The sequence below is a fragment of the Pseudonaja textilis genome, chromosome 1 (assembly GCF_049901715.1).
Source record: "Pseudonaja textilis isolate UNSWEBS1 chromosome 1, rPseTex1.2, whole genome shotgun sequence".
In the NCBI taxonomy this organism is placed as follows: domain Eukaryota; kingdom Metazoa; phylum Chordata; class Lepidosauria; order Squamata; family Elapidae; genus Pseudonaja; species Pseudonaja textilis.
Genome location: NC_141990.1, coordinates 66,457,988 through 66,485,205, shown reverse-complemented (window position 1 = coordinate 66,485,205; position 27,218 = coordinate 66,457,988). Strand labels below are relative to the sequence as shown.

The window sequence follows — 27,218 nt, the reverse complement described above, 5'->3', positions numbered from 1 at the left end:
TAAAAGTAAAAGTAATATGTAGTGCATTTTACCAGCTAAGGCTATTTTGTCATCTATTTGTCACCTTTCCAAGAGAAATGTATCTTGGTCTTGCTTAGCCATGTTCAGATAACTTCAACAACATTCTGTTGAATTTAGTTGTGGAACAGTTGTTATGCTAAGCTAAAATACAGTTGTTATTTTACTGGCTGAGATTGTTGGGTCTCTAGCATATGGGACAAACTCGTGGCTGACATTTGCAAGAGTAACTCGTGGTCTGAATTACATATACCTGATAGTTCTTGTTTCTGCGTTTTGTACCTATCGGGCTAAGAGCATGAAGGGATGTTCCTCTGGGTTACACTGAGTCATATTGAAAAAAACTACCCTTGAAGAAACCAAATCATGATGTTCCTCTATTTTAAAGAAGGCAGTTTCAGAAGATGATGGTAAACAGCATAGCTTAGCTATGTTGGTTATTTTATTGGGTCTGTTCTGAAATCATATACTTTATCAAAAAGTTAACCAACAAAATAGAATGAAAATGCAAATATATTTTGCAAAAAAGCACTTCTCCTGATCTGGGATGAGTGGGTGGGTACACATCACTTTTTGCCAGCATGCATCTGAGTCTATATAGAAACAGGAATTTTCGTTAGTGCTACTAAGTCTGCCAGAGAAAGAATAGAACTTGTAGTTTTTGGGGGGATGCTATGTGTGAAAAAAATAACAGGAAAAAGTAGTAGCACTTAGTAGGAAACAGCTAGGGTGCTCCATGATTCTCTTGGAGAACATTTTACTGAGCACTTCCTAAAAACTGACAGTTTTAGTTCTTTTAGTGTGTTTAACATTTTTATTGGGTTATAAAATAAAATAAGATAAAGATACAAAATAGGAAAGTAAATAGGAAAATGGTGGCAAGGAAGAGGGGAAGAGAAGTGAGGGATGCTAACAAAAAGAAAGGTTAAGTTCTTTTAAACTATGATTTGCTGTTGATTGGAATGTTAACCTGTGTTGTGGTGCAGTGTTGTTACTGGTAGCAGTATTTATGGTTTTTTCCTGATTTTCTCCCAGGAAATATTAATTAACTGTATGAATGGTAGAATAGACATTGTTTAGATTTAAAAAAAAAAAAGAAATGGTGTATTGTTTAGATTTATTGTAAATATTATAGTTTTTACTACCTCAAGGATTCTCACCTTTTTAGTGAATCTGTGTGTCTGTATATAAGAAATGAAATGTTGCAGACATATAAAGAATGAGAACTAATTTTTAATATTAATTTCATTTATAATATTTCAATTAATATAAAGAACTTAGGGTTCATTTAAGAAAAGAAACAGAAAGTAGAGTTTTACTTCAAATTTCTGCAATTTGAATAAATAGCAAAATTCCTTTAAATTCTCGAAGAACACAGATTTGCATGTCAGAAATAAAAAGAACATTCACACAGCACTTTTGCATTCATTTCTAAAACTGTTTCTTCTCACAAGTACTGCATATCACTTACGGGAATCTATTTTTTTTCCCCAAATTCTTCTAAAATTAATTGTTCAAAAAGTTTGGCTTACTATGATATGTACGTATCAGAGGTCAGTTTGTCCAAATAATGAAGTGATGGGGTGTTTTACCCATCACGGGGGTCTTTCTCGTCTTCATTTAGTATTTGACATCTTGAAGCTCCAGGAATTATTCAAAGGCATTCTGTCACTTTGAAAAAGGAAAGCATTCCATTACAAATGCAGAGTTGCTAAAGTTTCTTTTTTTAACAGAATTAATACAAAGTTATACATTGATCTACATTGTTTTCTAAATTCCTTCAAATGCCTGATGAGTCTTAGGGGCCTCTCACACGCTCTGCACATGCCATCAGACCCTAAAAAAGTCATTCTCTCTTCATTCTGTGCAGCTTGCTTAAACACCACATGCACTGTGTCTGCTAGATGTCACTACTTGGGAAGCTCGCAGGCAGGGAGGTTCTTTTTAAAGGCATTGTGGTCTGAAGAGGAAAGTTCAGATTGGGCAGCCAAGCCTTGATGGCTCAGGATTATTTCATAGCTTCTTATTAAAATTCAATTTAAAAAAGAATTAGTGATAAAGAGAGAAATGAAATTATTATAAAGTTCTGAAGAAAAAGATGTCTTAAATAGGAGCTGTTTAAGGACTTTTAGAATCCTACTTTGTGGAAGTAATAAATAATATTGAAAGTGAGCAATAAAGCACTTGTTTAATTTGTTTTCCAACACGAATACACAAAAAAATAAAATAAAACTAGCATACAGAATTAATAAAATTCATTTGTCCTTTCTGTTAGTGTTTGGGGATAAACCCCCGAGCTGAGTGCACAGCAGCAGTCAAGCCAGGCAGCCAAATGAGAGTGAGGCTGGGCCCTAGAGTATACACACACTTGAGACAAATACACTGTTTGTGGTTTAAATAGGTATTTAATTCATACAGAGATTAAGAATAGTCATTCAGTCCATATGTCAGTATCCAGTTTATCAATCCAGTTATCAAGTCCATTTACAGTAAATACAATGTCCTTATCTGCTTGTAATCTTCTCTCTATGATACCTTTCTCACCAAGACAATGCTGAATCCTCAGCTCACTAGGCAAACAGTCCTTGTGTTCAGGTGAAATGGTATCTGGCACAGTAGCCTCCAAGGTAAGCAGATAGACGTTCCAACACAGTAGGCAGCAGACCAGGAACAGTAACCAGGTGCATCCAGAAGCCGGACTCATTACGTTTCCCTTCCTACCTATATTACTGCCTGCAACCGCACCCACAATGACATTGCAGTTTCTTGTGCTTAAAGCTACATAGCACTTAATCCTAGGTTTACATATTTATTCAACCCAAACCAGTTGGAGTATTCATATACCCAACATTCTCCCCTTTTGGGTGACATAAATATATAACCTTTACATTCTAAACCCATATTTTTGACAACTCTCTAGATGCTTAATAGCACCTTGGGCTTTAGTAAAATGATCAGCTACATTGTCCTCCGACATGCAGTACTCCAGCTGTATCAATTTACTCTGTACAGACTGTCTTACATTAAGATACCTCAAATCTGTATGTTTACTTCTCGTTTTAACTGCAATATTAGTGGCCATTTGAATTGCTGCCTGATTATCTTCATGTACAACTATAGGGTAATTTACAGTTATACCCATATCCTTCAACATTTGTTTGTACATAATTAACTCAGTACACAATAAAGATAAACAGGAGAATTCTGCCTCCATAGTAGACAAACTTATATGCTGTTGTCTAATTGACTTCCAGCCAATTAATGTCTTACCCAGCATTATGGCTGTTCCTGAAGTCGATTTTCTAGTATCTCTTTCTGATGCAAAACTAGCATCTGCATAAGCACTCAATATGAGATCACCTTCTGGTTCTAAATACAGTGCATGGTTTAATGTACCTTTAAGATATCTTAGGATTCTTTTCAATGCTATCCAGTGGCACTGAAGCGGGTCATTATTGTGTCGAGCCAGCTGATTAATACTAAAAGCAATATCTGGCCTTGACCAATTGCTAATATATGATAAGCTACCAATCAAGGATTGATACAGTTCCTTATCACTTTTGGGACTTTGTGTATCCATTTTGCAAATATCCTGACTCATTGGAGTCTTTGCAGGCTTACAAAGTTCCATTTTATAATCCATTAGCAATTTAGATATCTTATCTTCTTGAGATATCTTAAACCCTTTCTGTGTTCTCAGTATATTCAAACCTAGATATCTTTTTATCTCACCTAATTGCTTGATTTTGACTTTCTTGGCTAATGATGCAATTATTTCATTTGCTTCATCATTAGTCTTAGTTATCAGAGCAATATCATCAGTAAACAACAATAATAATGATATCTTCCCATTCTTTTCTCTCTTAAATAGACATGGGTCAGCTAAACCAGCTTTAAATCCTATATTGGTCAGTTCCTTTACAATATACTGGTTCCATTCATAGCCCGATTGTTTAAGACCATAAAGGCTCTTCTTTAATAACCAACAATCATTATTATTATTATTGTCTCCTTTAAATCCATTAGGCCTTTTCATATACACAGTATGTCTTAGTGGAGCATGCAAGTAAGCAGTTTCCACATCTAAATGGTTAACTATATATTGCTTGCTTGCTGCCCACACTAATGCTGCCCTTAAAGTTGCTGCTTTAAGACTAGGTGCAAATACTTCATCATAGTCTTTTGCACTTTGTCTAAAGCCTTGGGCTACTAACCTTGCCTTATGGATTGTGTTTCCATCTTTATCTGTTTTTATTTTAAAAATCCATTTGCAGCCAATGGGTTTTTCATTACTAGGTAATCTCACGTTTTCATACACCTTCATATCCTTTAAAGACTTCAATTCTTTATTAATTGCTGCATACCATTTTTCTTTCTCTTTAGAAGGATACCTTTTAATCTCATCCACAGTAGATGTAACTCTATTTACCTGGCACACTGTGTTAGCCTGGTATCTATCAGGCGGTCTAGATACACGTGTAGTCCTTCTGGGTATTACTGGGCTTGGTTGAGTTACTACCGGTTCCTCATCTTCAGCTATTTCTTCCTTTAGGGGCTCTAATTCTTCCTGTACTTCTTGCTTTACATTATTCTTAAAGTTACAGGGATACTTTATGGGATTTCTGTAGGATTCAATAACCACCTCTTTATTGCTATCCTGCTCTAACTTATCCCATCCTACGTGCTCTAGAAATTGGGCATTGGCACTACATAACACCTTTGATGTGCCTTTCTCCCAAAATCTATATGCCCTATGGTTAGCTTGGTAACCAACAAAGAAAAATTGTTTAGCTCTATGTTGCCCTTTATGCCTGAGTTGTGTAGGGATATGCACCCATGCTGGTGCACCAAATGTGTGCAGGTAACTCAAATCAGGCTTCCTGCCATGCCACATGGTGAATGGTATTTCACCAGTGGTTGAGTTAACCACATTATTCAATAAATTATTAGCACACATTGTTGCCTCCCCCCACAAAGAATCAGGTAACCCAGAATCAGTTAACATAGTACGGGTCATCGCCTGCAGTGTTTGGCCTCTTCTTTCAATAAATGCATTGTGCTGTGGTCTGTATGGTGCAGATGTCTTATGAGCTATTCCAGCTGCCTTTAATCTACTCTGGAATTTGCTATTTACAAATTCCGTGCCATTATCTGTCACCAAGGTTATCAGTTGCCGTTTAGTCTTCCTTTCTGCAAACTTTAACCAGTTGAAGAAATGTTGATATGTTTCAGTTTTGCTTTTCATTAGGTAGCAAAACCCATATCTAGAGTAATGGTCCATAATGCTCAGTATATATCGAGCACCCCCCATACTGGGTTTCTTTGGACCTATAATGTCTGCAAATACTACTTCTAAAGGTTCTTTAGTTTTAAAACCATTTAGCCTATTTGCAGGCATTATTTTACTCTTATCTTCACAACAGACATTACAACGCAAATACTTATCACAGGGTTTTAACCTTATCCCTTCAGATAACTCTACAGTGCGTTTTAGCATTTTAAAATTCACATGCCCCAAACGCCTATGCAATAAATGGATACATTCATCATGAGGCTTGATATTATTAAATACAGTTTGTGCCTCCCCTTTCTTACTGTCATGCAAGACATACAATGCTCCATTTAAAGCTGCAGTTACCTTTTTGCCATCTTTTTCCAGTGTGCACTTATTATTTTTCATATCACAATTGCCAAACATGGCCAGTTCAAAGGATTTCTTTGGCTTCTTTACATTCTGGCTTTTTCTTTTTCTGCAGAATCTTGCCAAATGTCCTCTGCCTCCACAATTAAAACACTTTTTAATTGTGTATGCCGTTGAAGATAACTTCTCTTCTTCCGGGTGCTTTGCTTTACACAGCTGGTTTCTCTCAGGCTTTGAAGATAATTTCTCTTCCTTATGTTTATCTTCCCTCAGCTGTTCACGTTCATTCCTTCTCCTGGCTTCCTCTAATAACCTGCCAGTTATCTCAGTTACTGATAAACTGTCTTTAGGCAATACCTCCAAGGCAGTCACAAAATCATCATAGGTTGGATCCAGAGAAGACAATATGATGTATACTTGTTGCAACTCATTAAATATAAGCTCTTTTTCTTGCAGTTGTTGAAAAATGCTTTTCATACAGTTTAAATGAGTTAACATGTCTCCATTTATCTCAAGATGTGTTCTAAACAGCTTCCGTGTAAGATTAATATGAGCTCCTACACTGTCTCGAACATAAACCTTCTTGAGATTCTCCCAGCACTTGGCAGCACTTTCCTCTCCACGAATATGTATCAGTTGCTGGTCTGAGAGAGTTAGTCCTATGATGCACAAAGCCTGTTCATTCTTTTGCTTATAGTCCTGTATCTTTTTGGCATCCTCATCAACAGTAGGATCCAAGTTGGATACATCAGGTGGGTTTGTTATTATGTCCCACAAACCTTCTCTTCGTAGCAGTAAACTACACTTCATTGACCATGAAACATAGTTTGTTCCATCTAGTCTGGATATCATGGACAAACTTGGCAAATTTACTTGTGCCATTGCTCTGCAGAAAAATAACTATTCAACAAACAGTTTGTCTTTACAGCAATGTGTAACTCTTGACCAAACTCTCACTGGTATATCCTGGTTAGCTAGACTGTGCACACTGCTGGGCCCATAACCAATGTTAGTGTTTGGGGATAAACCCCGAGCTGAGTGCACAGCAGCAGTCAAGCCAGGCAGCCAAATGAGAGTGAGGCTGGGCCCTAGAGTATACACACACTTGAGACAAATACACTGTTTGTGGTTTAAATAGGTATTTAATTCATACAGAGATTAAGAATAGTCATTCAGTCCATATGTCAGTATCCAGTTTATCAATCCAGTTATCAAGTCCATTTACAGTAAATACAATGTCCTTATCTGCTTGTAATCTTCTCTCTATGATACCTTTCTCACCAAGACAATGCTGAATCCTCAGCTCACTTGGCAAACAGTCCTTGTGTTCAGGTGAAATGGTATCTGGCACAGTAGCCTCCAAGGTAAGCAGATAGACGTTCCAACACAGTAGGCAGCAGACCAGGAACAGTAACCAGGTGCATCCAGAAGCCGGACTCATTACGTTTCCCTTCCTACCTATATTACTGCCTGCAACCGCACCCACAATGACATTGCAGTTTCTTGTGCTTAAAGCTACATAGCACTTAATCCTAGGTTTACATATTTATTCAACCCAAACCAGTTGGAGTATTCATATACCCAACACTTTCTTGTCTCAAATTTCCAAGGAGGAAATCCTAAATGACACTGGGTTGAACATCTCTGAACGTTCAATTTATGTGTTTTTGTTGACTTGAGGAACCCAATAGGAAGAATACCATTAACAAGCAATTATAGACTGACAGAATAGGAATAGAAATGGAAGTATCGACCAATATGTTCTGCTTGCTATTAAAAATACATTTGATGCTCTTATACCAAAATTTGTTAGATGCTGAGAGTACATAACACTTTTTCCTTGTGCCACTTTTCTCTGATTGTTTATGCAAATTATGGGATGGAATAGGAAAAAGGAAATAAAGATTAAATACAAATGTAACAATTCAGAGTACTTTTTACATCTTTCTTCTCTCAGCTCTCCATATCTTTTCTCTTAAAAAGTCTGCTCTGTTTATGCTACAAGATACTGAAATGGGAGTTGAATCAATATATATCTGGCATATATTGTTTAGAGCAAGAGTTTACCCCTCTTAACCGAAAATGTGTTGTAGTTGCTTGTTTATTTGTCCTATTGAATTCATTGGGAATAATTGAAAAGTGATATACTTCTTTTTTCCCATCTCCGGTTCTTCATGGCAATGATTTTGTGATGTAAGGAGAACTTATTGACTAGTGAATCAGATAGTTAAATTTTAATTTGGTGCAAAACCACTATGCAGAGCACTGAGATTAGTACAAGAAGAAACTACTTCTATCTAGAATGAAATTGAAGAGACCCAATAAGGATTACTTTTCAGCTTAGAATTGTTTATTTTTTTGCAGCAAGCATCATTTGACTTTCTATGCTTTAAGTGCAAATTATCCTGAAAGTTATGAAGAGACTCGAAAAATTTATACCAACTAACTTTCCACTTTCTGACCTATGTTTCTTAGAAAAGTTTGCAAACTAAATATTCATAGTAGTGAGCTTTAGGCACAAACCAATTAAAGTTGAAGTACTTGTACAGTATAGAATATACTTCTTATGTTCAGTGGCATATTATAGAAGGGTTGCAGCCTTTATTCCATTGTAGGAATAGGATTATATTGATTTATTTCCACATAAATCTTGCATTGGGTTGCTTAATGTGCAGAGATATTGGATTGTTGCAGACATTTGCATGCCTTACTTGATCTCTGACAATTGAATATGTGAACTTGCTGTAATTGTCTATGAGGCAGTATAATCTATGACTCTCCAGTGAAAAAGCATATAGGAACTCCTAGTCCTTTCGAAGACATACTGTAGAACAGCAGCAAGCTCTGCAAATGCATGTGAGGACTAATCTGAGGATTTGTGCCACCTAACATAGGCAACCTAAAGCTAAAGATTGCACTGAACTGATAATAACTTTACATTTTATAATCAAGGGTAGCATTATTGGCCACAGGAAAAAGTCCCCAAATGATGTGTAGTGTTTTGTGTTCTTTAAAAGTTAAATTGTGCTAGATGATAAACTGAAAGGGATTTTGAGAGACGTGTGTATGTGTGTGTGTGTGTTTGTGTGTAAAGTTGTTTAGTGTTGAAGCCATATAATCTGCATTCAGATTAGAAAACCCCCAAGGTCTCCTCCAGGACACCATGATTTCATGGTTGATTCCATGATTTGTGTAGGAGCTAATTTTTATTAATTGGCAATCCTTAGGACAGTTAGAATTCAAACACAGTGCACCAAAACAATTAACAACAACGAATCCACCAAAAACAACCGTTGATGTCTCCTTTCTGCAAATGTCTATTTAGGAATGTCAGGGTTGTTCAAGATAAATGATGTAAACGTGTAAATACTTGGAAGCTCTTTGCAAGTTACACCTATACTATTCTTTCGAGCACACTTTGAATATTTTAAAAAAATTACTTGGGGCCCAGGGATAAAGACCATCATTTTTTTAAAAAATCTCAAGGATATGCGCCATAGCGACATCACCATAGTCAATAGTTAAAAGTGGGTTTTTTTAAAAAGGCACAGAGTTATGATTTGTTAAAAAGTGTGCTTTTTACGGATATCATAAGTTTCACTTAATTAAAAAAAAACCACAAAATTATCTGGGTAATTTGAAAATGAAGCTACTGTGCGAGTAGCAGCTCTTCATTCTTACTTTGGAAAACATCTTCAACTCTCTGGGGGAAAACAAAAAACAAAAAACCACACTCTTAACATTTGTTGGCCATTTATTGCTGATCCTCTGCAGGGTGTGTAGCCTGTAAAGTAATCCTTCTTTATTGCACCAGCCCTGAAAGGCAGAATAATGATGTGTAGGTTCATTTTCTTGAGCAAGTTGTTTTTTTCTTTTTGTTTTGCAAAATTCTTTTGCCTGCAGTCTTGTATCATCAGAGTCTCTTGATTCAGCTCAAGTGGCCTCTTTCAGTTACCGTGGTAACCAGCAGATGGGGTTCTCCGATAAGGGTCAGTAAGAAGGTTCCTACAGTATACAGTAGGAGCAGCTAAAGAACAAAGCTCTCACTGCTGACAGTTCAGGTCTGGCCAGCCAGGAGTAGTTATCAGATTACTTATATTAAAACCTAATTAAGATGTGTGCCAGTAAGTGCAGCATAACTATTGGATTGGATAGGATTGGATTGGATTTGCTGACTTAGCTGCTGCCAGTTGTTGTAATTCAATCTCTCTGCTGTGTACGTTCATCTGTGCAGAGTGTAGTGGAAATCCATTATATCATAATCCAAGTGGTGGGATAGTGAAAATACCTGAATGTATTATATTGTATTTGCTTGGGTGGGAATGGGTTTTATCGTTTACTATGACCTCTGGAGATTAATTTTGTGGTAAATCATGTATTGATTTGGGTTACAGTGCAGGTATTTATGGAACCCCACAAAAAGCAGAAGTGACTGAGTAATGGGAAAAATCATAATGCTGACATTTTTTTAGACTGACTGACATCCTAGGTATCATTGTGCCCCAGGTGTTCAAGGTAAAACTACTTTTGATTTCATGTACAGAGCCAGCTACCTTTTTGAGATTTGGAGTAGCAGAAGCAGCTATCCAGCTGATATTTCCAAAGGTTTATTTCTCATTTCTCTGAATTTGAATCATGGTTTTCAGGATGCATTTATAAAAGCTTTACATTTGAAATTTACTTCTATTGGGCAACATTCCGGCATTCTTTTCCTCCCTTGAATCTGCTTGGCTGTTGGGGAGAAGTTCCCAGGAATCCTTAAGGAGCAATTTTAATAGGCAGAGGTAGAAAATGTTAGCTTGTTTACAAATTCCATTCTATTAGCAGGCAGAAAAGATTAAGTGCAATCACTGTTTTCTCTGTATGACATTTGAGTACATTTAGATGTGTGTATATTTACATTTTATAATTATGCTAAATGTACTATGTATTAATTTATAGAGTATAATTGAATATTCATGAACAACTGGCACCTGTTCTGCTGGTCTTCATCATTGTATATTCTGGAAATTCATATTTAATAAACAGTGACGTCCTTAGCTGCTATTGTCACTTTTGTGGAACTTGTGGTCCCAGAAAAATTAAGAATTATGCTAAAATCTGCACCACAAATAAGTCATGTTAAAGTAGATATTCTTCCTAGTCAAAATAGGCCCTTGTTAGTTTATTTTCTTCTGGGATGTTTCCCAGTATAACTTACAACCCTGAGCCTTCTTTGTGTCTTTCATTCAAATGTTGAGAAAGGATTATTAGAGGATAAATAACATTTCCATCAGCCCTTTATCATGGTCATATCATCTTCTGGTTACTATGAAATTTACTGGCACTTGAAACATGTCCAAGAAGGAGGCACCTTTTCGGTTGGTCCACTCGAGGTGTTTCATAGAGCCTATTGGTTTTGAAACAGCACTTTTGTGAAGGATTTCCCCAAATGTGCTAACCACAACTTTGCTAGTTACTTAAGTTTTCACTGATGCGCTGGATGAACTCTTTGGGTAATTTAGCGGCAAATGCATTTTAGGCTAAACACACTGCTGTTTTAGCAGAAGCAAGACTATTGTCAGCATAGTCTCTGAATTGTAGAACTGTTAGGTCATAAACTAATTTACTGTGTTCTAACCTACTTTGAAGACAAGTGCAGGAAGAACAGTAAGTCTGTTTGTATGCATTACAGATTCCATTTACTTGATTAAACTGGAGTTCTTTGTATTTTCATCGTGCTAAAAATAGAAAGATTCAGAAGAAAGAATAGGCACAGTGCATTTTATCTGCTCAGTTCTGAGAACTCAAAACAGTGCTGGCTTCTATGCTCCTTCTACATTTGTGAATCAAAACATGTGGATACATCCAGCAGTATTATTTCAAGTGACTCAGTTCCTATTAGAGATAACTGAGCTGGATCATTGCAGTGAAGTTATGTGGTATCTTTGGATAAAACTGCTCACATTTGCTTGGCGTTAGATGCCAGCTAGACAAATCCTGGTGAGATGGCACCTGAATTAGTCTTATGTCTTCATCTGATGTGGTTAGTTGTAATCAGTTTGAGTTTCCTGATCTAATTAGTGAAAGCTTCCAGAGAAGTAAAATGAGAAGCTGAGTGCAAGTCTTGGTACATGCATCCTTGGGTGCTTTGAAAGAAGCATCGGTGTGGTCCTCCTCAAGAAGTCATTGTTCAAGCCAGCTTTCCAAAAAATTAGTAGCCAGTTTGGAACTTCCCTTCTTAAGATGACTGGGTCCTACTCAGGATTAAGTCCTGGGATTCGGATTAAATTTGGTTCCTCTTCATGGTTCCTGATGGGGCTAGGTAGGGAAGATGCAACCAGAGCTCTGGGTTATGGGGTGCCATAGGTCTCGGTCTGCTGTCCATAAGAAACTGTTAATAGAGGACATTTGCAAGTGTGTGTGTGTGTGTGTGTGTGTGTGTGTGTGTGTGTTCAGTTTATTATGTTACTGACTTTTTAGGCTTTGATTTTATGTTGTAATTTGTAAGTGTTTGGATTCTTCAGAAAAGGTGTGGCATACAAGCTAAGTGAATGAATGAATGAGTGGCTGAATAAATAGGTAAACTTACCCTATTTATTTTTGTTCGGAGACGAACCAAAGTTGGCAAGGAGCTGCCATCTGCTGTGATAAAAGAAATTATAGAATAGAATAATAGAATAGAATAAACTTATTTCTTTTCTTCCATTCAGATAAGAGATAATCAGAGTTGGAAGGGACCTTGTAGGTCATCTAGTCCAACCCCCCCTCCCCCCATCCAAGCAGGAGACCCTACAGCATTTCTGACAGATGGAAGTAAAGCCTCAATGTGATAAAGCTCCCACAACTTCCGAGGGCAAGCTGTTCCATTGGTTGATTGTTCTCAATATCAGACAGTTTCTCCTTATTACCAGGTTAAATCTCTCCTTGTTCAGTTTCCATCCAGCATTTTTTTTGTTCTCAATAACCACCCTATTTTTAACTTGTCCTAGTGTACATTCACTTTTATATATGCTGTTCGGGGACACACACACATACACACACACACCCCTCTTTCTCCATCTGAAAATATTACTTGCAGATACAATGGTACATTGCCTTCCCTTCGACATCTTTGAATGGCAACCAAAACCATCATTCATATAACTGGGTTGAAATTCTGGCAGCATTTGAAATACTATGCATTTTTACAAGTTAGCCTCACAATTGCACCATTGAAGGTTTATCAGAAAATCCAACAGTGATCCGAAAAAATAATATCACTGCTGCACTTACCATGCCACTATGCAACTGGATACCTCCTGCATAATATCATGTTGTGGTATTTCATATGTCTTAGTGAACAAATTCGATCATGCAAGTGTGTCATTCCACAAGGGTGAATTGCGTAGCTTGGTGATGTCCTCCATTTGTTAACACTGAATCAACTTAGCCCCGGGAGATGTATGTATTTTCTATTAGGCAGATCATTTCTGTACATCTTCTCATTCTTAACCAAGTTTAAAGTAGATAAACTCTGCTAATGAGACGTGACGGTTTCACATCCAAGCTTTGGCCCTCTCTAATTGGATTATGTTCACCTCTTAAGACATTCAGGCTTACTGATCCTCCACAAGGATATCTGTACTAGAACTCAGTTTTAAAGCTTCGGGGATTGAGTCACAACTGGCCTTTCTGCAGTAATAGAGGATATTCTCTTCACAAAAAGGAAGCCATCTATGGAGAAGCCCTGTCTGTTTCTTCACAAACACATGGAGGCAGACCACTTCCATGATTCACCAGTTTCCCCAGTTGGCCATATTATTTTTGTTCACATTGAAATGGGTTGATTGGTTTGTGTCTTTGCAGTTATTTTAACCATTTACTTTTGAGTTGCAGGTATTTCATATTTTTCAGGACATGGTGGTCAAATGTTTCATAAAAGCATCTTTCATTTATTCCTGCCTGTGTTTCTGTGGGTACCAAACTGGAATTTGTCATTGGATTAATTATATTGATGTCACAGGTGTTTGAACATAAGGCCACTTGTTTATATTATTTGCTGTCTGCTGCTGCTTTCTTAGCTGCTAAAACAACAGCCAGGCAAGCTAGTGAACTGTGCTGTTCTCTGCAGGCTGTCTGTACCTCTGCAGGCAAACAACCCCAGTCTTTCATTCCTCTCCCTTCCATCTGAGTTAGGACATGAGCCTGACAGCCTTTTCACTTCCTCCTTACTCCCCTGGGGTGAACAGTGCTTATCCCAGAAACAGGACTTGTTAGTTCTCTGTTATTTTAATTTTTGGGGTGGGGGGTGTCATCAGAAAGGTTGTATGAACTGCCCTCTTCCTATTTTGGAGCTAGAAGGAATCCGTTTGTTCTAATGGCTGTTGGACTAGGCTTCAGAGTGAGAGCTGTGTCCAAAGGCATGTATAGTTGTGGGGTGGAGAGCAAGAGTGTTCGCAGGGCATGCTAAAAAGGGGCAAGATGGTGGCTGTTATGGTACAGTTGAAACTCTGCCCATTTAAAAGAAAACAGAAAATTTTGATCACACTTTTATGGCCACCTTCTTGACTTTTTTTTCACCATACTCTGTGGTACCCCTGGCGGGTCAAGTTCCTACCCAAATCTCCAAGCTCTAGAATGAAGAATTGTTTCTTAATTTTACAGATGTCAAACGGAAGGCAGATAATTTTTATAGCAATTGTCTTCACAAGCAGGGATGGAGGATAAAAAGCATGCCTTGAGCAGAAGACACTCCAAGGACTCTATGCTGTTGCAGTTGGTCAAAGAAAGCAAGGCTGCTGTGATTGCCCTCTGCCTCTCCGGCTCAGCACTTGGGCTCTGGAAGCAGCTAGCTGTATTCCCAGTTTCAGACCATAAGCAGAAGCACAGGGAAATAGCAGAATCAGGGTAGTGGCACTTCCATGCTGTTTGCTGGGCTGACTATTCTTCTCATCCGCCCTCAGAAGAAGAGAATTGGGAAACAGGCACCATAACTCCCCCTTGAAAGGCCCTTGCTTGGAGCCAGGAGAGTGGTGGGCAGAACAAGTTGCCCCATCACTAACTCCAAAAGTGTCACGTTTGAGCTGGCTACTTATGGCAGTAAATGGCTGTTGTATGGCCAAAAAGCAAACAAGCCGTCCAGAGTCATCCTGGCGCCAAAATCAAAATAAACAACTCATCAATCAGACAAAAAAGAAAAAAAACCCAGGTCAAACATTTGCTACAGAAGGTAGACAGGAAGTGAATGCAAAGGATAAATCAGTCAAAACACATTCCTTATTGAGTGAAGTAGGTGAACAGATTAGAATTGATTTACAAAGACTGTTGTAGAATACAAATGAGAAGAGGGTTCCAAAGGATGCTGTAATGTTTGAACAACAGAGTAAAAGAGTTTATAAAGATACGTGCAAAAGAAATTCAGCCTAAATCAATTAAAATACAAACACCAAAGCCTCACAACTATAAAAAGTAGAATAAGAATTAGAACAGAAATTGGAAAAGAAATTCCAGTGTATAGTTGAATATGGCTGGCATCTGTTGTACTCCTGGTTCAAAAAAGGCTTTTTTTTCCTTGTCTACCTAGGGATTTGACTCATAAATTGTAAGGAGGCACACATAACCCATGAAATTTTCCCATTGCTTAGGCAAGAATCCAGTTTCAAACTTCACTGACAGATAGTTGTCCAAACAGTTTTCTGGGAAACCATATAAATCAATGAAATCTACCCTTCAAAAATATTAAAAAGATGTTTTAATATACAATATGAAAATGCCCTTGGCTCAGCCCAATAAGACATATTCATACAGTTTTCATTAATTAATGACAGCATCTCATCAAATATATGTATACATCACAGACTAAAGGAATATAGGTTGAATGGCTTCAGGTTTTGGTTTTATGCACCTCCCTTTGACCATCTCAAATATCTATTCTGTAGCTATTGTTTTAAATAGGAATTTTATTTCTGGCAAAATGTGTAGAGCAGGGGTGTCAAACTGGATTTCTTTGTGGGCTGGATCGGGGGGCAGTGGGGGGTGAGTGGAATGGATGTCTCCTGCAGTACCCTGGCAGCCAAAATGGGGCATGGGGAATTTGCACATGGCTCCTCTGCGCCTTATTTTCACCCTCCATGGCCTCCTGTAACACTCTGCCAGCTGAAAAATGGGCCCTAGGGCCTGTTTTTTGGCTCGATTTCAGCCCAGTTTTTGGTCCAGTTTTCAGCTGGCAAAGTACTGCAGGAAGCCATGGAGAATGAAAATGAGATGTGGGGAGGCCACACGTGTTCCGTTTTAGCCTCCAGAGGCACTTCTGGCCAGTCCTTTGATATTTCCAGGCTAGCCCCATGGGCCAGATTTAAGCACCCTACTGGGCAGATCTGGCCCACAGGCCTTGAGTGCCAGGGTTCCAAGTAACACTCCCAAACAAGTAAGACTCCAAAGCTAGCCGTTCCTCAAAGTTCCATTTTATTAGAGATGTCATATTGGCGCATCTGGGGAAACTCGAATCTGAAAACCCTCGGGTTTTTCCCACCCAAAGGAAAGTCAAATTCCCTTCCTCTGCACCAACAGGTCCACCATATTGTCCAATCAATCCACTGTCCCAACTGGAGATGTTCCCCAGTCACACATCTCCAGGTGCAGGTCCACTATGCTTCATTAAGTCCAGGGTCAATACAGCCGTCTACCAGGAGATTTTGGAGCACTTCATGCTTCATTTCGCAGACGAGCTTTATGGGGATGCTGACTTCATTTTCCAGCAGGAAGAGGCACCTGCCCACACTGCCAAAAGCACCAAAACCTGGTTCAATGACCGTGGGATTACTGTGCTTGATTGGCCAGCAAACTCACCTTACCTGAACCCCGTAGAGAATCTATGGGGCATTGCCAAGAGTAAGATGAGAGACATGAGACCTAACAATGCAGAAGAACTGAAGGCCGCTATTGAAGCATCCTGGTCTTCTATAACACCTCAGCAGTGCCACAGGCTGATAGCTTCCATGCCAATTGCTGCAAAAGGGGCCCAAACCGAGTACTGAGTACTTTTGCATGCTTACACTTTTCAGAGGTCCGATATTGTTCTATGTACAATCCTTGTTTTATTGATTGCATGTAATATTCTAATTTTCTGAGATTGTGGATTTGGGGTTTTCATGAGCTGTAAGCCATAATCATCTCAATTATGACAAATCACGGCTTGAACGATGAGTCTATCTCATATATTAGGTTCACCTTTTAAGTTGCATTACTGAAATAAATGAACTTTTGCACGATATTCTAATTTTTTGAATTTCACCTGTATACTATTTCCTAGCTGAGTAGGAATGTGATATATAATGCATGTGTATTGTGTATCATATGAAGTATTAGTACTGCTTTATTAAGACTTAGCAAGATTACACATAGAATACTGCATCCAGTTTTGGTCACCATATTATAAAAAAGATGTTGAGACCCTGAAAAGAGTGCAGAAAAGAGCAGTAATGATGATTAAGGGGCTGGAGGTTAAAGCATGAAGGAATTGGGTATGTATAGTCTAGTAAAAAGAAGGACTAGGGATAACATGATAGCAGTGTTCCAATATTTGAGGGACTGCCACAAAGAAGAGGGGTGGGGTTCAACCTATTTTCCAAAAGCACGGGAGCAAGACAAGAAGCAATGGATGGAAACTAATTAAGGGGAGAAGCAACCTAGAACTAAGAAGAAATTTCCTAACAGAGAGAAAAATTCACCAGTGGAATGGCTTGCCTTCAGAAGTTGTAGGTGCCCCCATCGCTGGTGGCTTTTAAGAAGAGACTGGGCAGTCACTTGTCTGGAATGGTATAGGGTCTCCTGCTTGAACAGAGGGTTAGACTAGAAGACCTCCAAGATGTTATTCTATAATTCTGGGTGCTATTGGGTAACTTTTCTTTAACAAGCTAGTCAGTTTAGCCTGGCAGTTTCCATAATGAAGGGAAAGGCATCCAAAGAATACCTCTTGCAAATTTGCTCACTCTTTACATTTATAATTCTGTTCTTTTGTATATACTTGATCCAGATTACACCAACTTGACAAGCATTGCCAGTCTTCTGCCCAGCAGCTTGTGGAGTTACTCAACAAACAGAATGAGTTATACAAGGAGCGGCAGATGCTTACAGAAGAGGTGGATTTTCTGCAGACTCAGGTACTCCTGAAAACCAGGAGAAATATTCATGACTTTAGTTCATGCAGACCCAATTTTTCCTCCTTTTTTCTTTTCTGTTTATTAATATACCATAGTTGATGGGCATTCTCATTCCTTACTGAATCAGAATTTTTAATCTCTCCACCTCTTCTCTTTCCTTTTCCTTGAGGAACTACTGTAGAACTGCTGATTTCATTTCTCTTGTTTCTTTGTCCCATTTTGAGTTTATTTCTATTAGCATTCCGCCTCTATTTGTTTTTGCAGCAGGTGATTGTGCCCAGTCATTAATATATCATTCTGTTTCTATTGGCTGTGCTAAAGCGGTAAAACAGGCTTTGAGGAATATTCACTGCCATTCACAGCAGTGGTTTATAAAGATGAAGAGAACCATTTCACAAAAGTGCTTTAATTGTTTCAAACTTTAAAAAAAAATCTTCCTGATTTGATACAATTGCCCATTCTTTGACAAAACCTCCTCAAGGCTATGTATTCTAGCATAAATCTGTCACCTCTTTTGAAGGGAAAAAAAACAACTATAGACGTTTCCTGATACAAGACCTCTGCTTTTTGCGTGAGCTATGTTACAAAATCATGGAAGCCTTTTTTAAAAAAACATATTGTGAAATATAATTTTATACACAACCAATACAAACAAAAAGATTTGAAACCTGTTCATAGGATATTCATTCATTATCAGTATACTTTTTTAAAAAACACCAAAAAATCATGTAAGGACGCAGATCTCTACAAGTGGTAAAAGTCCATCTTTTTTTTTTTTTTCTTTCAGTTATCCTCTGCTCCACAGCTATAGTTGAACGCGCTTCAGGAAAGACATCAGAGAAGAAAAATGCCAATCACCTTTTTTTCAGCATAAAGACCTGATGTGCTTAGGTCGTTAAACATTTGTCAGTATGTCCCCCCTTGCTGGGAAAGTCATCCCATCTGTCTTGGATTGTCAAATATTTAGACCCAATATCTTTAGATACTCAATAACTTGTTTGTCCTCTCTCAAGAAGACATTTCTGGTTGAATTTCTGAGGAATTATTTATACTTTTAGCTGACTGACACCTGGGCAGTTTTCTTTGGATGGAACTTGAAATATGCAGAGAAGTTATACTGGATCAAAACCAGCTTTAAATGCAGTATTATTCCTCCTCCCCCCCCAGCGCTCCTCATTTTTACATCATTTTTTACCCTGACAAGAGAGGTACACACATTACCTCTGAATTAAGATATAGTATTATTGCCCCATGGAATGAGAAACAGTTCCCCCAATAAGGTTGAAATCTGTTCTGTCTTTGCAAGATGATGAAAAGTTTCTTTTCCTACAGCTCTGGAGCTTAGTATTGTACAGTCTGAAGTATTTATCAATGATTTGTTTTTATGTCTAAAAGATCATAAATGCATCTCCCCGATTGGACTGTAGAGTTGTTTGCACTAAACTTGATGCAAGACTTCAGTGAACAATCTTAGATATTAGTTTAAAACAATGGCAGGTCAGATAAATATAAATGACATTCTCAAAAATTTTATAAATAATTTGATGATAAAAATAATTGTTCTTGTCTTTATATAAATGGTTGTAATAATAATATATAATTCCTAGACAAAACTCTTCTATTTGAGGTTGCTATTCCTACATACATCATATTCTTCTTAGAACACGACATGATGGTAGCAAATCTTTATGTTTTATAAATGTCACTGTAGGCAAACATAATATTAAGGTTAGGCTGAATTGCAGGAACAAAAAGGATATGGCAGTGGAAGTTACTGATTTTTCAGTCCCTGTTTGTGGCTTTACCTTATGCCTAGGACTCACATCTATAAATACAGTCTTAAAGTATGGATTTGTCCTAGCACCACAAATCTTTGCTGTAAGTGTTCTTCAGTAGATATAGGGTATGAAAGAGCTGTGGACACCACCACTGTTCTTTATTTGACTTTGTTGTGCTACATGTTGGAGAGGCATATAGATCTGCCAACATTTCTGATCATATTCCCTGCATGTTCCATCTTTTGGAGCAATTTTCAGCAGAAAGAATATTTTACCTATCCAACGTTACTACCCTAGTCCTCCACCATCTCCCCAGCAAGTGGCATATGTTCCCCACCCTGGCTTCATAATTGGTGGAAAAGGAAGGAAGGTTAATATTCTGATTCTGGAAAGGGGAAGGGTTGATTAAAAAATAGTGGATGTTCAAAACATCTTCACATTCTTCTATTATCTGGGAGAAAGGGAGCTGCCTGTTGTTCATCAAAGAGTAATTACAGTATGAAGACAATTTCAGCCTAGCAAGCCCACAGATAAATTGAGCCCTAAGATTTAGTAATCTACTTCCTTATTTAATAACCTTTGAGAGATTATTTTATTTGACTGCCAGTAATATATATGAGATATATTATTACATTACATTACAGATATGAGAACCAATTCAACTCCCTCTGGATTCTTTCTGGAGAACTTTAGCTGCCATAAAGGAGGAAACCTGGTTAATTTTACCCTCTTCCCACTGCTTTGTGCTCAACAGCATGAAGCAGACTGATACTCAGGTTGTCCACTCAGGACAACATCCTCAACTGGTTATCCAAACAGTTTAAAAACAAAGAGATGTTTGGATAATCAGGTTTCCAAGTTCTCACAAAAGCTACAGCTGTAGAGGCCAAAAGACCAGAAATGGATGATCATACAGAAAGAACCAATTGGAGCCAAATAAGTCACACCCTTTCCCCACTACCCCAAAGACTACATTACCTCCACCTTCCTCCTCTGTGCAAGGTAGAATGTTTACCATTTTCTTGTGTAAAATATCCTTTTCTGCTGGTTCACATTGTTTCAGGCAGTGGTAACAAGATGGAGACACTGTTGTGAGGGCATGTCAACAAATGGTGAATCAGGGCAAGGAAGCTGTGGAGCTGAGCCTTTTAGCATTTCTGCTGGAGAAGCAATAAATTATTTTTTAAGTTGGAGAAAAAAGAAGCACAGTGTGGCACAGCAGGAAACTTTTTTTGTGGGAAACTAACTTTTATCCTGCAGCTTAAAAGACAGTGATGATGTAGAAATATTACAGCAAGGCTGTAGTTGGTCTGTTTTTATAAGACACATGTGTATCTTGAAGCTAAAAATAAACGTCTAACACTAATTTTTCTTTTTAAAATTTAAAACATATTTGCAAATCAAAGTATTAGAATCTAAAGTTGTATTTATATTCAGTGCACTTGGATTCCATATAGCCCCACATACATTCTTCCATATTAAAAACTGAATGTAGCCCTATCTTTGCTTCTAAATATATCCATCTGCCCAGGAAGCATACATTTAAAAAACAGGGCTAATATGGAGGCTAATGGGGAGTATCTGGAGCATCTAGAACATCTTGACTGATGCCCATGATGGTTATAGTCTCTTGAGGTAACAATTTAATAAAAAATTGAGCCCAAATTAAATCCATATTGCACTCCTCTTCCAGGCAAAATTTCTAATTTTATTATAAATCTACCTATAATCAAAAGTTGACTTGGTATGGAGACAGTGCACAAACAGGAGGACTGACTAACAAGAGGAAAAATATGTGAGCTTGTAGTGGGGAAAGGAAGGGCAATCTAACAACCAATCTTTGATCAAAGTCTTAAGTTGTTGAACAAACTGATTTTTGAATAAATACTCCGAGAGCTGTATCTGAAATGTGACATTTGGTTGCAAAATAGAGAGATTGCAGGACTGCACATTATTGTTTCAATCTGTACCAAATAATAAAATGAAAGTTCTTGGAAATCAAATAATAATTGACTATATGATAAAAGGTGGGTGACTCATAGCAAGGTTTTAGTTATGATTAAAAATTATAAATACTGAAGTGTCCAAGGCAGTCTTATTTAAACTACTTCATACACAGTGCTTTAAAGGGTGCTTGGAAACTAAGGACAAATAACACATTTGCTTTGGATATTCATTAAAATGGCAATAATTTCATTTCACCCTTATAAATATGTAATAAATATTTATTAAATACATGAATAAAATGTTTCTTAATATTATCCACCCTGAATTTTCAGCAGTAGGGTAGATTTAAAAAACAACCCAAATAAATAAATGTGTACATGCTTGACAGAAGTAAACAGAAGTGTAATATTATGTCATTTTATAACTAAAAATGACTAGCAAATAGCTATGCAATTATTAGAAATTCCTGGAGCAATAACTCAAATTCTAGCATGGAATCTTAATTTATGTATTTTAAATGGAATAGTTACATACCTCTGGTCATAAAATGTTTTTATGGTATAATAAATATTGACTTAACTGAGAAATCATGATTACATATAACTAAGGCACAGTCCAGACAAAGTTAAGGTTTGTGATCCCATTGATTTCAGTGGGAAGGTTCAGCACATGCATAACCCTGTTTTCCTCCTAATTTTTTTTTTTACCATTCTGTGTCTTTCAAGAATTTGTTTCTGCCTCACCTAACCTTGCATTCATTCTCCAAACTCAGCAACCACTACCTTCCAACCAGCAGTAGTAATGTTTTTCCAAGCTCTTACCAGTCTTTCAAATATTTAAGATCCTACATGTATTTAGACAGAACTAGATATTTCTGCACATACTTTTATTTTCCATTACTTCCATTTCTTTCTTCACCACACCTTTTATTCCTTTGGTTCTCTTAAGCATTCCATTGTTAAATGTTCTGAGTTTTGCTAATCTCTTTCTCGAGCATCCCTGGCAAATATTTGTTCACACATGCTGATTCATTCTTGATAAACTTATCAGGTGATTACTTACAAGTACAAATGAGCTATCACTTGTAAATGATTACAAACAGAATTCACATACTATATTTCTTTATGTCAGTTTAAATAAGAAGACAGTTCACTTGTGAAGCTGATGGCAAAAAACAGTAAGTACGGATTATGTAAATGAACATAAAACTGATTGTTGAATCTCTATGCATTGATTCATTGCTACTTGAACTCTTATATGCTATTCTTGACTTCTTTTAGCATTTCCAAATTACCTTAAGTTTGATCTGACTTCTAGCCACAGTTGGTCTCTGGAAACCTCCCCTCTTTCTGTTTTTTTTTTTTTTTCAATTCATTACCTTTTTCATTTGAGAATGTTTTCTCTTCCAATTGGGCACCTGATGACTTCAGCAGTGTAGATACTAAGCCTATAACTCATTTCAGGTATAAAGTTGTCCTGGACACTGTGATTTTCAATAACTATGATCCATAAAAGCAGCATTGCTTTGTTTTGCAATGAAAGCTTAAAACCAAAGCAGTTTGGAAACAGGGTACTTTTAAAGACCAAATACTAAGCTGTTGAAAGGGCCAAATATTGTTGTAAGTGCCTGGCTAAAAAATATGATGGTTGTTTGGGGATGTGTCATCCAAACAATTCAGAAATAATCACTAAAGATGGATCTTTTCTGTGGTGGTACGATAATTTTTAACTCTTCATCAGAAATAATTATTTTTTCCACTTTAATGTGCAAAAGCTATTTTATTGCTACAAGTTTCAGTTTCTAAACCATTTATCCTCGTTAAAATACTTGTAGCTACTTTTTAAATACTGTGTTACCATATTTCAATGCTCTCGTTCTTGCTGATTATATAATTAAATTGTATGCCTTTTGGGGTAACTTTATAGAAGAGTGGGATAGCTGTCTGGTATTCTTTCTGTAACAGATACAGCAAAGTTATGAAGATCCATGATGAAACAACATTACAACAATAGAACTGGCTGGTGTTAGATGGGATAATTAATAATAATAATAACAACAACAACAACAGAGTTGGAAGGGACCTTGTAACCAGTGGTGGTCTACTGGATGGTCGATGGGGCTCGAGCGAGCCCCTAGCTGTAATCTCTGGCTGGGCCCAGCCATCCGCCCTTGTGCTATGCTTTCCCTAAATAAGTAACTTTTCCCCTGCCCAGGCAAGTTCCACGCTGCCCTGCTATACTCCCCAGAGCTGCCTGAATCAATTAGCTGCTTGTTTGAAGCTGCGTTTCAGCCCCAAAGCAGTGCATGTGAATGAAGCAAATGCGCATGTAGGCTCATGACCAGTGAACCGCTTGCCAACAAAAATGCAGCCCACCTCTGCTTGTAAGTCATCTAGTCCAACCCCCTGCTTAAGCAGGAGGCCCAATACCATTTATGGGAGAACGCCTAGAAGTTTAACCCATGGCACCTGAAATCCCACCAAAGCAAAACAAAATATATAACAACAACATTATGTTATTGGGAAAGTATTTTTGAAGGCATTCCATCTTTTGCTCTTAAAAAAGTGTGATCAATTTGACGAAAATGATACTGTGGTTTTGTTGGTCATTGTCTCAAGTTTGCATTTTTGTAGTCAAAAGAATACTAAGTATCAGAACTCATAAGATCTGGTGGCTTCAATCTGACAAGGTTGAAGTAAAGAAAGTTAATAAATATTTATTCCTTTCCTTTATTTATTTTTAATGCTTATTGAAAGCAGTAAGAGAAAACCCTATAGAACAACTAAGTATCTTTTCTGAAACTTCTCTCCTTTTTTTAAAGCTTTCTATTTCTAGATCTTGGAGATGTATTAAATGATTGATCGATTGAGTTTAAGTCAGTTTTGATTTCTGACAACTACCTGATAGGGCTTCAAGAATTGGTGGTGACATTGGAAACTGAGTTCTCCAAAGTTGAAACTCTGTTCCTAAAGTCACAGAGGGAAATCTACGAAATCCTATGGCTCTTGAAATGCTTATAGATTTTAGGATTGTATTCTTAATGTTACAAATTTATTTTTTTAAACAAATTTGGAATTGTTTTACACAGAACACATTCTAATGTTTTAAGTAAATTAATATGAATTAATTAAGCTACATATTTACTTTACATGGAATGTATTCTAATGTTCACAAATGAGTCCTTCATAATTTTGAGTCAGGCATGAAAGAATAACAGAAATGAGTGTATGGATGCTATATTGGAATCTATGATTTTCCAAGCTACTGATGTCTGGGACAAACTGGTAATTATTACTCATGATTTTGCAAAAGCAGAATCAGTTTCAGAATGCATAGTTTCTCATTAGTTATTAAAGCAAGCACCCTACATATTCTTGAACTGTTTTTTGTGTTCTTAAGCCTGACTATATTACTTTTGCCATTTCTGTAAGTTTCCTTTCATAATTTTTATTATTCATTCCAAAATCTTTCCTATTTAACTTGAATTCTTTTATACATTTCCATAATGAATGTTATGCTCTGATAATTTCAGTTAAAAATAAAAATGTTTTTCTTAAATGTGTCCTCCAGCATGCTTTTCTTACAATGGCTGTGTATAAATTATACAACAAATTCTGCATATGGTTTCCTTCTAGTTCCTTCATTCCATTCCATTCCCATTTTTTTTAGACGGTGGGAATCTTGTATATAATTAGTATTTTAAAATGCTTTTAGTTACAGTATTATCTAAAAGGAGACATTTCCCTATGGGAGCAGTTTCTTAACAATTTATATGAAGATGGACATATACCATCAGATATACAATGAGGCGATGCGCATAGTCAGAAGAAAGCACCAGCCTTTAAAAACTATAGTCTGTGTAACTATGTTCAGATTTATACTTTAGAAAGTCTACACTTCAGTTATACCTGCTGTAATTTAAAATTACATATTTCAGTCGTTTCAACAGGGTATGCAATTTCTTTTTTTTACAAAGTGGAAAAAGAATTGTAACTTTAATATGCAAATGCGTTTCAAAGCAAAAGCAACAACATAGATATAAATTTAAGATTGACATTGTGTTTTATTTATACTGTGTGCATAAATAAATACACAAATGAGTGTCCCTATATGTAAGTGTAAAAATAGTAAAGATATGTACTGTACAAAAAAGTAAAAAAAACCAACCCCTGTAGTTATTTTAGATCCTTATGGGTCATATGCTAAAGGAAATAGCCTAAGTACAACTAAGTGCAAATACATTGATTTCTTGGACTTAGTCTTGTCTGCTTAATATCCTTAACTACACAGATCTATCAGGGATCTTCTGAAAAAACTAGCAAGGTCAAGAAATTTCACAAACTCTAAAGCTAAGGGAAGATAATTGAATTATCAATTTAGAGTTTTTATTTAAATAAATATTTTACATTTCATGCTTAACCTGTAAATGCACTATCAGGATCAAGATAAGGGAATTCTACTGTAGACAGTACAAACAGTAGCAGCAAAATTGTACACTGAGGTGAAATATAGAGACCCTGCACATAGTAAGGAAAGCTTACATTTTTCACTCTTGGAGAAGCACATGGCCTGTGCAAGAACTAGTAGCTTCAAGAAGTGATACCTTCCCTCATTAAAAAAAAGAAAAGAAAAAAGTATAAAACAATGAGCAAAATGTATTGGAAGAATCATGATGGGAAGCAAAGCTGTGTGCAAAAATTATCCAGATATAAACCAGTCTTTGATGTCCTCAAGATGGCTGCATTGTTAAGAGGACATCCTGTCCTGGAAGCAAGTATAAGCTGGAGCCAACAAGACTGAAAATACAATTTCTTGAAAGCTCTTGTGTCAGGGTAGCATAATTCAGAAAAGCCTGCAAGACAGTAGAAAAGCTACAAATGTATTGTGGCCATAATGTTAGTTCTATTTAAACAGAAAAAAAAAATACTGATATATTACTTGGGAAGACTAGCTGCTACATTCTGAAGGATTATTTCATATAGGAACATGAATTCAAATCCCATTTGCCTTTAAATCAAACCAAATTATATAGACCTGTGACAAGTTTAGTCAATCTGGTAAGCTTCAAGTATTTTGGCCTTTCAATTTCCATCATCCTATCCTCCTTAGTACAAGAAAGCAAGGTGACAAAGCTTCTATGCTGACTTGAGTCTGTGGATAACACACTAAATGCAGGCAATTGATATAAAATAGGATGCCAGCTTAGGAGGAAGTCCTCCACACACACACACACACTTATCAGGATGAGTTATAGTGGGCTGCATCCAACATTAGATGAGCAGACATGCATTTGCTACAGTCCAGCCTTTGAGAAAGATTTAGGGAAGGCGGATAGGAATGTTAGTTCACTAGCAGATGTCAGCCCAGTATTAATAATATATAAATTCAGAGGCAATTTAAATACTGACTTTTAAATATTTTCTCTATACAAAATGGCAGAAGTTCTGTTCTTTATAATATGGAATTTGCAATTCTGTGATTTAAAAAGACAGATGCTGTTTGATTTGGAGAAAACTATGATTTAAGGCTTTCTATAATACTGCCTTTTATATGGAAACAAGGTTGCCTTCTCTTCCTGCCCACATAATTGTCAATTCTTTCTGACAATGGCCACCATTAATATAGGCCAATCACACTCTCTCAGCTAAGCTATCACATAGGTTTATGTGAGGAGAGACTCCTGATATCAGAGGTGGGCAACTATGGCCCCTT

The 27,218-nt window shown here is 37.0% G+C and overlaps 2 protein-coding genes across 7 annotated transcripts in view; one reads left to right on the top strand and one right to left on the bottom strand.

The window, feature by feature from the left end:
- Positions 1-20,940, top strand: part of SDCCAG8 (SHH signaling and ciliogenesis regulator SDCCAG8) — a 115,361-nt gene extending 94,421 nt beyond the window's left edge. For all 4 annotated transcript variants that reach the window (XM_087936797.1, XM_026705237.2, XM_087936802.1 and 1 more), the window contains 2 exons: positions 17,655-17,781; positions 18,569-20,940. In XM_087936797.1, coding sequence (XP_087792923.1) covers positions 17,655-17,781; positions 18,569-18,592 — 151 coding nt within the window. In that variant the 3' untranslated portion in view covers positions 18,593-20,940. The remainder of the gene's footprint in view (positions 1-17,654; positions 17,782-18,568) is intronic.
- Positions 20,941-21,763: 823 nt separating this feature from the next.
- Positions 21,764-27,218, bottom strand: part of AKT3 (AKT serine/threonine kinase 3) — a 159,250-nt gene continuing 153,795 nt past the window's right edge. For all 3 annotated transcript variants that reach the window (XM_026705238.2, XM_087936847.1, XM_087936850.1), the window contains one exon: positions 21,764-27,186. The gene's annotated coding sequence lies outside the window, so the exon portion shown is untranslated. The remainder of the gene's footprint in view (positions 27,187-27,218) is intronic.